A 12,630-nucleotide genomic window follows, 5' to 3' on the forward strand; every position below is an offset into this window, starting at 1 on the left:
GTACTTCATATGCAAACAAAACAATCATAACCTCGCCGAGGCCGGGAAAAGACGCTGCAGGAACGGGACCTACGACGACTGAAGATAATCGTACAACATGACAGAAGTGCAACCCTTCCGCAAACTGTTGCAGATTTCAACGCTGGGCCATCAGTTGTCAGCTTGCGAACAGTTCAACGAAACATCATCGATATGGGCTTCCGGAGCCGAAGGTCCTCTCACGCACCCTCGATGACTGTACGACACAAAGCTTTACGCCTCGCCTGGGTCCGTCAAACCGACGTTGGACTGTTGATTACTGGAAACATGTTGTCTGGTCGGACGAGTCTCGTTTCAAATTGTATTGAGCGGATGGACGTGTACTGGTATGGAGACAACCTCATGAATCCATGGACCCTGCACGTCAGCAGTGGACTGTGCAAGCTGGTGGAGGCTCTGTAATGGTGTGGGGCGTGTGGAGTTGAAGTGATATGGGACCGCTGATACGTCTAGATACGACGACAGGTGACACGTACGAAAGCATCCTGTCAGATCACCTGTATCCATTTGTGTCCATTGTGCATTCCGACGGACTTGGGAAATTCCAGCAGGACAATCAGACACCCCACACATCCAAAATTGCTACAGGGTTGCTCTAGGTACACTCTTCTGAGTTTAAATACTTCTGCTGGCCACCGAACTCCCCAGGCATGAACATAATTGAGCATATCTGGGATGCCTTGCAACGTGCTGTTCAGAAGAGATCTCCACCAAGTACTGTTACCGATTTATGGACAGCCCTGTAGGATTCATGTGTCAGTTCCCTCCAGCACTACTTCACACATTAGTGGAGTCCATGCCACTTCTACGTGGTATCGGGGGCCCTACACGATATTAGGCAGGTGTACCAGTTTCTTTGGCTCTTCAGTGTAGCACCACTGAAGGTTTTTGTCCGAATCACCCTCGTAGTGGCAGGTCCGTCTCTCGTGACAGCCAGCGGTCAGTCGGGCGTTACGTAGCGCGATTACGGATGCTTTTGTTCGCACAGAGTACACGGTCATCGGCTCGCGTTCACGTCGGAGTGCGTGGGGCGTGACGGGAATGAAGAGGACGCGGCGTGCGTTGCTGTTTGGGCAGAGTGTTTATTTGACACTGCGCGAGACGGAGGAGGACTCAGAGTGTTCGGGGGCGCGCAGGTTGGGCGCCATGACGGAGTGCTTGGCGAAGTTGGGCGAGGAGCCGACGGGCGCCTGCAGCATGTGCACCTCGGGCAGCCCCGCCTCCGCGGCGCGCGCCGCCTCCTTGGCCGCCGCCGCCGCAGCGATCTCCATCGAACCGCCGGGTTTGCGGCGCCGCGACGCGCGCGCCTCCAACAGCGCGTTCTTCTCGTCCGGCGTCAGCTGCATCATGCGCGGCTCCATCGCGAAGAAGTCCGCGTTCAGCACCTGCGCACACCGAAGTACCACACTACTGTACCCGCACCCAACACCGGGACTGTTGACATTTCTAAAAACATCGGGTACCCGATATATCGATATTTAAACTCCATCGCGAAGAAGTCTGTGTTCAGCACCTGCGCACACTGGAGTACCACACTACTGTACCCACACCCAACACTGGGACTGTTGACCTTTCTAAAAACATCGGGTACCCGATATGTCGATATTTAAGCTCCATCGCGAAGAAGTCCGCGTTCATCACCTGTGCACACCGAAGTACCACACTACTGTACCCGCTCCAACACCGGGACTGTTGGCATTTCTAAAAACATCGGGTACCCGATTTATCGATATTTAAACTCCATCGCGAAGAAGTCTGTGTTCAGCACCTGCGCACACTGGAGTACCACACTGCTGTACCCACACCCAACACTGGGACTGTTGACGTTTCCAAAAACATTGGGCACCCGATATATCGATATTTAAGAAACATCGGCAGCCCACGACATATCGAGAAAAATTATCGATATATTGACATACCGGTGCAAGAAATATCAGCGTCCCAGAAAAAAAAAATCGGGTGCACATTGTAAATACAGGGTGTATATGAAAGAATCACGTCTATATTACCATATTTCTATATTTCTGAAACTAATAAACATATACAATGAATTTTGTTTTCTGATGAACGGGAAACTCAAAAATGGTTTTTTTCGCACCTTTTCACACATATTGAAGCAATGCTTGGGAAGGGAGTGAGGCAGGGTTTTAACCTCTCCCTGATGTTATTCCATCTGTATATTGAGCAAGCAGTAAAGGAAACAAAAGAAAAATTTGGACTGGGTATTAAAATCCATGGAGAAGAAATAAAAACTTTGAGGTTAGCCGATGACACTGTAATTCTCTCAGAGACAGCAAAGGACTTGGAAGAGCAGTTGAACGGAATGAACTGTGTCTTGAAAGGAGGATATAAGATGAACACCAACAGAAGCTAAATGTAGTCGAATTAAGTCGGGTGATACTGAGGGAATTAGATTAGGAAATTAGACACTTAAAGTAGTAAATGAGTTTTGCTATTTGGGGAACAAAATAACTGATGATGGTCGAAGCAGAGAGGACATAAAATGTGGACTGGCAATGGCAAGGAAGCGTTTCTGAAGAAGCGAAATTTGTTAACATCAAGTATATATTTAAGTGTCAGGAAGTCGTTTCTGAAAGTATTTGTAAGGAGTGTGGCCATGTATGGAAGTTGTAACGTCTAGAGAAACAAAAACAATATATTATGTAGTAATTAGAGAATTAGATGTATCATATTGTGTCATTGTATAAAATTATGTATTTTTTTTTATTATTTATTTCTGAAAACGTCTGCGTCGACGAATAATAAAACCGACACAGAAGATAAATGTTAAACAGAGATTAAAATAAGTAACTAGTATATAATACGTGACGAATAGCAATTTCTTTGTCTTCTTCATCTGGGAGTCGAACGAGTAAGATATCCTGTGTCGTAGTAGCGAACGCCAGTGTAGCATTCTTTTGTCGAGACTAAGCAATGTACGCCATTACGTGTGAATTCACAAAGGTCTGTAATCACTGAGATATTTAAAGGTTTTAATAGAGTTGTTTAAATGAAAACTTGTATTATTTATTGTTAAGCTTGCTTGCATATTATCCCATCCTGTTGAGACATTTTTCAGTTATATAAATATTATCTGTGGTGCTGAGCTGCGTGGAGAACGAAGAGCCGCTGCCGCGGCGTATTTAAACGACTTACAATATAGTCGAGCATACCGCAAGGAAGCGGTAAAATAATAGTAAAAATAATATTATTTCTTTTAGCTCCCAGACTGGCAGTGAAGATCAGCAGATTTTATGATGTGTTGCAGATTGACGCGGGCTGCTGATAGGATATAATTTACAGTGCAAATAATTTAATGTACCTTCAGAATCTGATAGGAATCTTGCTGTGCTCCGTTCTGATCTGGCAAACTTTATAGTGACAACGTATTTTTTAATGAGAGTCTCATGTTCTTGGGCTAGTCGTGGTATGAAATAGCATTTTAACGAGAAATAAAATCCACTGCGAACTTGTGTTTTTGAACGATCACACGGACTGTAACATCAGTGCTCATAACAAAGTAATTTCAACTTTTAATCACTATGAAGTAGGGAAGATACATTGATTCTTAGCATGAGTTGCAGTTACGAAAAATCGTTCCTTAAATTGTAGGCCAGATACAGAACAATAAGACTTCCATATATACATTTTATTCCGCTAAAGGGTAATGATGATAAAGAAAAGCAAAGCACAGCATTATTAACAGATATTTCACGTAACTCTTTTCGTATATATGCGATATTAAAAAACGTGAAAAAGTGAAACATGGACGATAAATAGTTTGGACAATAAGAAAATAGAAGCTTTCGAAATATGGTGCTACAGAAGAATGCTAAAGATTAGATGGGCAAATCACATAACTAATGAGGAGGTATTGAATAGGATTGGGGAGAAGAGGAGTTTGTGGCACAACCTGACTAGAAGAAGGGATTGGTTGGTAGGACATGTTCTGCGGCATGAAGGGCTCGCCAATTTAGTATTGGAGGGCAACGTAGAGGGCAAAAATTGTAGAGAGAGACCAAGAGATGAATACACTAAGCAGATTCGGAAGGATGTAGGCTGCAGTACGTACTGGGAGATGAAGAAGCTTGCACAGGATAGAGTAGCATGGAGAGCTGCATCAAACCAGTCTCAGGACTGAAGACCACGACAACATCATACATATTGAATGTGCCCCCACTGAGATGCACGGCATATGTCAATGCGATATTCAAACTATTCCCACATTGCGGCGACCATGTCTTGAGCTACAGCTTCCACAGCTGGTGTTATGCGATGTCTCAGTTTATTCATTGTTGTTGGTAACGTAGCACATAACAGCGTCTTATGTAGACCCCCCCCCCCCCACATGAAATAATCACATACAATCAGGTCCAGTGACCTTGGAGGCCACTAAAGTAAGGCTGAATCATTTGGTCCAGTGCGACCGATCCATCATTCAGGAATCCTTTGATTTAAAAATTCCCGCATTTCCAGATGCCAATGTGGCGGCGCACCATCCTGTTGATGAATGAAGTCGTTCGAATCAGTCTTCAACTGTGGCAAAAGAAAGTTCTCAAGCATATCGAGATATGTGCTTCCTGTAACAGTGTACTTGGCAAAGAAAAAGGGACAATACACCTTTTCCCGTGAAAAGTGGACAAAACACATTTAATTTTGGAGAGTGCCTGTCATGTTGCACAACTTCTTGTGGTTGTTCCGTACCGCATATTCTCACATTATAACTTTTCACCCTTCCATTTAAATGCAATATTGCGGTTTCGTCGCATATCGGATTTGTCCGCAGCATTTCATGTCGACTTCCTCGTCTTTTTTCATTTCTACAAACGCTAGTGGCCTAACCGTGCCGGCCTGTGTGGCCGAGCGGTTCTAGGCGCTTCAGTCTGGAACCGCGTGAACGCTACGATCGCAGGTTCGACTCCTGCCTCGGGCATGGATGTGCGTGATGTCCTTAGGTTAGTTAGGTTTAAATAGTTCTAAGTTATAGGGGACTGATGACCACAGAAGGTAAGTCCCATAGTTCTCAGAGCCATTTTTGACCTAGCCGTCTTAGTGTCAGATTTACGTAGTGAAGCTAAACGTTGCAGTTTGTGTTGGTAGCGCCGAGCGCCGATTATGTCAGTATTTCCCCTCACACGTCTCCGACAACCGCAAAGACCAGTCTTGTCATTTAGATTTTTATTCATAATTTCAGTTACTGCGATTGAAGAACGCCGATGTGAAGTAATAGCACACCAGTCGCGTTAAAAACCATTTTTAACGCAACTGATGTCATATTTCCTCAGTGGGATTCTTGTTATCCCATTCACACCGCCACCCCGTGGTGCAATAAGACTTCTTCTTTTTTGCCATCTATACTTGCTGCACACAATGAAAGAGAAAGACTGGACGTGACGAAACCTCAAAAAATGGTAAGACTGCTTCACACAGTGAAAGTAAAACTATGTTCTACTACAATTAAAAAAAAAACCAGCTTCAAATATTTATCGAAAATTGCAAAATAAAGAAAAAAGAAAAAATGAAATAAAAATATCGGCACCAGATATTGCTCTTTCCCTATCGATATATCTGTAAAGAAGCTATCGTCGATACATATCGACATCTGTTGGAAGAAAATATTGTTATATCGAGGTATCAAAATATGAAGATAGTAACTGTTCTCGAAAGAACACATACCATTGATGACCGTGCAGCTCATCTAGAATACATAACTAACTCTCAGCTGCAGACAGGTGTTGTTGATATACGTCAATGGGGCAGCTGAGAATGTATGCCCCGACCGGGACCCGCACGCGGGATCTCCTGCTTACATGGCAGACGCTCTATCCATCTGAACCACCGAGGACACAGATGAATAGCTCGACTGCAGGGACTAATCCCTTGCACGCTTCCCGTGAGACCCACATTCCCAACTGTCCACAATCTACATTCGTAATGTACCTAATAGATAGCCGGCCGAGGTGGCCGAGCGGTTGTAGGCGCTACAGTCTGGAACCGCGCGACCGCTACGATCGCAGGTTCGACTCCTACCTCGGGCATGGATGTGCGTGATGTCCTTAGGTTAGTTAGGTTTAAGTAGTTCTAAGTTCTAGGGGATTGATGACCTCAGATGTTAAGTCCCATAGTGCTCAGAGCCATTTTACCTAACAGATATTTGCCCATTCACCCATTACTCGCGCACACTAAGGTGACTATTCCCGTTAGAGTTCGGGCAACCTGTGCGCATTTCGATTAATTATCATTCATTCTAGAGAAGCTGCACGGTCATCAATGGTATCTGTTCTTTCGAGAACAGTTACTTTCTTCATATATACTTAAAGGCTACCCGGCCATTGATCTTCGTCCGTGCGAATGCGCACAGGTTGCCCGAACTCTTACGGGAATCTTCACCTTAGTTGGCGCGAGTAGTGAGTGGATGGGCAAATATCTATTAGGAACATTACGAATGTAGGTTGTGGACAGTTGGGAATGTGGGTCTCACGGGAAGCGTGCAAGGGATAAATCCCTGCAGTCTCGGTATTCATCTGTGTCCGCGGTTCCTCAGCTGGATTGCCGGGACGGTGGCTCAGCGTGTTCGGTCAGAGGGTTAGTTGCTCTCTGTAGTAAAAAAAACTGAGTGAACGGATCAACGAACAAACTGAACGGGTGTCATGAGACGTCCGCCCCGAACATATAGAACGAACAAAATAGAATATGTGATTCTTGAGTTTCTCCCGGCGTATTTGATAGTCAAAATATCCACGGGTGTAGTGCCGGTCTACAGGGTCCAACGGGCACAATATTTCGGTGATCATACATGTCGCCATCATCAGGTGAACTGACGGACTAAGCTCCTGTGAACGTGGCGGCACGGAGATCCGTACGCTATGGCTGCTCAGAGGGAACTGGGTTCGGTCGCGGCGGCGGCCGATTTAAATACCCTCCGCCCGCGGCGCGCTCCCTCCGCTGTTCGCGCCCCGCGCCACGGTCGCGCGGTGGAACCGATTGCGACGGCGTCTGAGATGACGTAGGAGTGATAGCTCTGTCCGCCGTGGTCGTCACAACTATACGTTTGCTCGATTTACTCTTGATTAACCCAATCGCTGGTTCCCAAGCCTTGCTAGGATTATAGCCACAGTCACGGTTTATGAGGTCGTCATTGGTGCGAATTTCGATGGCCTCTGTAACAACGCTGTCCCAGTATCTCGACGTCTGTATCAGAATCCTCGTGCGTTCATACTCCATAGCAAGATTTTCCGACAAACAATGTTCAGCGACCGCCGACTTCCTCTGATACATCAGTCGAGTGTGCCTCTGGTGTTCATCCGAATGGAAACAAACTTGCTTTTTCCGTAACGTGGACGACACGTTCGTCATCTGGCCACATGGTATGGATAAACTCCTTGATTTCCTTACACATCTAAACTCCATACACCCCAACATCAAATTCACAATGGAGACTGAAACGGAGGGTAAATTACCTTTCCTTGACGTCTTGGTCAAGAGAAGGGCTGACGGCACCCTAGGTCATGGGGTGTATCGGAAGACAACGCACACTGATCTGTATTTGGACGCAGACAGCTGCCACCACCCTTCACAGGGGAATGAGGTACTTAAAGCTCTAGTACATAGGGAGCGCACTATCTCTGACGCAGAGAGTCTACCCCAGGAATTGGAACATCTCAGAACTGTATTTCGAAAAAATGGGTGCTCAGAGTGGCAGATTCAACGTGCTCTCCACCTAACCACTACAGCACAACCTGTGGTGATGGATGAAATCACGAGGGAGGAGGTAGGCACTGCGTTTATTCCATATACAGGCGAGCTCTGGGGGAAAATCGCCCGCATTTTGAAGAAACAACGGGTCGGAACTGTGTTTTGTCCTCCGAATAAAACTCGTGCACTGGAGGGGAGCGCCAAAGACGACCTCGGTTTGAGGAAAGCCAGCGTGTACCAGATTCCGTGTCAATGTGGCAAGTCTTATATTGGTCAGACGATGCGTACCGTCGAGGATCGATGCCGTGAACACCAGAGGCACACTGGACTGATGTATCCGAGCAAGTCGGCGGTCGCTGAACATTGTTTGTCGGAAAATCACGCTATGGAGTATGAACGCACGAGGATTCTGATACAGACGTCGAGATACTGGGACAGCGTTGTTACAGAGGCCATCGAAATTCGCACCAATGACGACCTCGTAAACCGTGACTGTGGCTATAATCCCAGCAAGGCTTGGGAACCAGCGATTGGGTTAATCAAGAGTAAATCGAACAAATGTATAGTTGTGACGACCACGGCGGACAGAGCTATCACTCCTACGTCATCTCAGACGCCGTCGCAATCGGTTCCACCGCGCGACCGTGGCGCGGGGCGCGAACAGCGGAGGGAGCGCGCCGCGGGCGGAGGGTATTTAAATCGGCCGCCGCCGCGACCGAACCCAGTTCCCTCTGAGCAGCCATAGCGTACGGATCTCCGTGCCGGCACGTTCACAGGAGCTCAGTCCGTCAGTTCACCTGATGATGGCGACATGTATGATCGCCGAAATATTGTGCGCGTTGGACACTGTAGACCGGCAGTACACCCGTGGATATTTTGATTAAAATAGAACATAATGAGATCAACAAAGAAATAAATAAATAAGATGGATAGAGCGTCTGCCATGTAAGCAGGAGATCCCGGGTTAGTCCCGGTCGGGGCACGCATTTTCAGCTATCCCCATTGAGGTATATCAACAACACCTGTCTGCAGCTGAGGGTTTCGATTAATTGTCATGATGTATCAACATTTTATCAACAGTCCTACCTAACACCATCGGCCATCTGCAGAAATTTTTCCTGAGGGGTGCGGGCAGGGCTGTAAAACTTCCATTTCTTATTACATCCCACACAACGGAGTTATCCATCAAATCTTTAACTTTTGTAGTTCTTTCGTCCTCAGTTCCGTGTAATACACTCTAAGAGAGACGAAAGGGCGCACCGAGAAAAATTTATCCACATGTGACGGAAACTGTTAGATGTAATGTACGTCTGCAGACTAACAGATGATTACAATTTCAGGAAAGTGAATGATTTATTCAACAGAAAGAGCTTCATAGAGTGAGGAGCTCAGTGATATGTAGCACCTTATCCAGTCCATGGCGGTGTGATAGAGCAACTGAAACTGGTCAGTCGAAAGTTTGTTCTTTGCATTTCTGGAATTTGTGCATACTTGGGATGTCTCAAGCGCTAAGCGACAATTTTGAATCGCCTATTGTTCGCGGGCAGTCTTTGGTGAGAGTAGTTGTGTACTGGAAGATGTGTTTTGTTTTGTCATCGCTGTTTGGCAGCGAGGAGCGCGGGAGTTCAATCGTTAGACGCGTAGTGAGATAGACGCCAAGCAGAGGACTTTTGGCAATGTAGACGTAAAGTTAATTGCATCTGTGTTTAAATAAAAAGATATGTCTGAATATTGTGAAACGTGAGGCAATACTGACCTTATGACTTATCTTAGAAGGAAGATTAAGGAAGGGCAAACCTACGTTTCTAGCATTTGTAGACTTAGAGAAAGCTTTTGACAATATTGACTGGAATACTCTCTTTCAAATTCTAAAGGTGGCAGGGGTAAAACACAGGGAGCGAAAGGCTATTTACAATCTGTACAGAAAACAGATGGCAGTTATAAGAGTCGAGGGGCACGAAAGGGAAGCAGTGGTAGCCTATCTCCGTTGTTATTCAATATTTATATTGAGCAAGCAGTAAAGGAAACAAAAGAAAAATTTGGACTAGGTATTAAAATCCATGGAGAAGAAATAAAAACTTTGAGGTTAGCCGACGACATTGTAATTCTGTCAGAGATAGCAAAGGACTTGGAAGGGCAGTTGAACGGAATGGACAGTGTCTTGAAAGGAGGATATAAGATAAACATCAATAAAAGCAAAACGAGGATAATGGAATGTAGTCGATTTAAGTCGGGTGATGCTGAGGAAATTCGATTAGGAAATGAGACACTTAAAGTAGTAAAGAAGTTTTGCTATTTGGGGAGCAAAGTAACCGATGATGGTCGAAGTAGAGAAGATATAAAATGTAGACTGGCAATGGCAAGGAAAGCGTTTCTGAAGAAGAGAAATTTGTTAACATCGAGTATAGATTTAAATGTCAGGAAGTCGTTTCTGAAAGTATTTGTATGGAGTGTAGCCATGTGTGGAATGAAACATGGACGATAAATAGTTTGGACAAGAAGAGAATAGAAGCTTTCGAAATGTGGTGCTACAGAAGAATGCTGAAGATTAGATGGGTAAATCACATAAGTAATGAGGAGGTACTGAATAGAATTGGGGGGTCAGAGAAATTTGTGGCACAACTTGACAAGAAGAAGCGACCGGTTGGTAGGACATGTTCTGAGACATCAAGGGATCACAAATTTAGCATTGGAGGGCAGCGTGGAGGGTAAAAATCGTAGAGGGAGACCAAGAGATGAATACACTAAGCAGATTCAGAAGGATGTAGGTTGCAGTAAGTACTGGAAGATGAAGAAGCTTGCACAGGATAGGGTAGCATGGAGAGCTGCATCAAACCAGTCTCAGGACTGAAGACCACAACAACAACAACATTATGAAACTGTCGAAAAGTATTTGATTAGCGTTTCAGAATGATAAGAATGTGAAGAGGAATGAACGTAATATTTTATTTATCGGCACCGAGTAGTTAGAATCATTTTTTAATGAGACATCCACATCGGCGAACTTTTTCACTAAGGTCTGTGTAATTTTCACTGTAAGATATTTTTCATGTTTATTAATGATACTTCTAACATTTGTGAGAGTAAGAGTTTGGTATGAATGTTGCCCTTTGTCAGTGTTAATGAGTGTTGTAACACGATTTGCATAGAGATAATAGTGTATCAGATACTTTAAAAACAGTTTCTTAAAAGAATACTTCACCCAAGAGCATTGTCCGTATCCTGGATCAGTCATTTTCTCTCTCACTGATGTGTATAAAATAGCTCTCAGCAACTGCAGTTAGAAATCTGCAGCCTGGCGCACAGAGATCAGTAAGCACCTTCTTTCCAAGCAGTTACAGTACGAGGTAAGATATATTCATTTCAGGGTCAATTTGCTGCGAAAATCATCAATGCAGAGGGACCATTTCATGAACAGCATTATTAGGCACATCATTAAAGCACAGGGAACATTTTATTTAATTAAAGGAATTAATAGTTAAGTTAAGGATTTAATCAGTTTTCACATTTCTAGAAAGGTTATAAAACAAGGTCAAATTCATTTTGTAATCTCGTAGGCAGATATATTTGTTTCTCTCGCAGCTAAAAATGCACAAAGTCACCCAAAGCTAAACAACAGCAAAGTTACAACTAACCAACCAAGCCAATATGAGTTCCAAATCAAACTATAAGTAATAATAAAGAAACATTTCACAACCATTGGCAACAATATGAAAGAACAAACAGTCTCGGTTGAAAAACTGGATTATTTATCTTATTTATCCTCCAACGACGCGCTTCACCTTATACGAGGCATCTTTAGATTGATTGATAAAATACGGTGCAACGCACATAGGATGCCGTGCATACAAATATCCCAGTAGGAAACCTCCGTGGTCACAATTTGAAAAACCTTGTGTAGTGTCTAATACAGAAGATGGTACATGCATAAATTACACAAGGGCAACTATCTACTGGGGCTTGCATGTGTTTCAGGCGCGCTTTCCGAACTATTTAACATCTACACTACTGGCCATTAAAATTGCTACGCCACGAAGATGACGTGCTACAGACGCGAAATTTAACCGACAGGAAGAAGATGCTGTGATATGCAAACGATTAGCTTTTCAGAGGATTCACATAAGGTTGGCGCCGCTGGCGACAACCACAACGTGCTTACACGAGGAAAGTTTCCAACCGATTTCTCATACACAAACAGCAGTTGACCAGCGTTGCCTGGTGAAACGTTGTTGTGATGCCTCTTGTAAGGAGGAGAAATGCGTACCATCACGTTTCCGACTTCGATAAAGGTCGGATTGTAGCGTAACGCGATTGCCATTTATCGTATCGCGACATTGCTGCTCGCGTTGGTCGAGTCCAATGACTGTTAGCAGAATATGGAATCGGTGGGTTCAGGAGGGTAATACGGAACGCCGTGCTGGATCCCAACGGCCTCGTATCACTAGCAGTCGAGATGACAGGCATCTTATCCGCATGGATGTAACGGATCGTGCAGCCACGTCTCGATCCCTGAGTCAACAGATGGGGACGTTTGCAAGACAACAACCATCTGCACGAACAGCAGCATGGACTACGAGAACTTTTTCGGATGAATCCAGGTTCTGTTTACAGCATCATGATGGTCGCATCCGTGTTTGGCGACATCGTGGTGAACGCACATTGGAAGCGTGTATTCGTCATCGCCATAATGGCGTATCACCCGGCGTGATGGAATGTGGTACCTGCCATTGCTTACATGTCTCGGTCACCTGTTGTTCGCATCGACGGCACTTTGAACAGTGGTCGTTACATTTCAGATGTGTTACAACCCCTGGCTTTACCCTTCATTTGATCCCTGCGAAACCACACATTTCAGCAGGATAATGCACGACCGCATGTTGCAGGTCCTGTACGGGT

General features: G+C 44.9%; 1 protein-coding gene across 1 annotated transcript in view; it reads right to left on the reverse strand.

Moving 5' to 3' along the window:
* Positions 1–1,121: 1,121 nt before the first annotated feature.
* The window catches only part of LOC124789096 (testis-specific serine/threonine-protein kinase 1-like), a 118,311-nt gene continuing 106,802 nt past the window's right edge, over positions 1,122–12,630 (reverse strand). The window contains exons 4-5 of the mRNA XM_047256386.1: positions 1,278–1,424; positions 1,122–1,229 (exon numbers count right to left, since the gene is read on the reverse strand). Coding sequence (XP_047112342.1) covers positions 1,122–1,229; positions 1,278–1,424 — 255 coding nt within the window. The remainder of the gene's footprint in view (positions 1,230–1,277; positions 1,425–12,630) is intronic.

The sequence above is a fragment of the Schistocerca piceifrons genome, chromosome 3 (genome assembly GCF_021461385.2).
Source record: "Schistocerca piceifrons isolate TAMUIC-IGC-003096 chromosome 3, iqSchPice1.1, whole genome shotgun sequence".
In the NCBI taxonomy this organism is placed as follows: Eukaryota; Metazoa; Arthropoda; class Insecta; order Orthoptera; family Acrididae; genus Schistocerca; species Schistocerca piceifrons.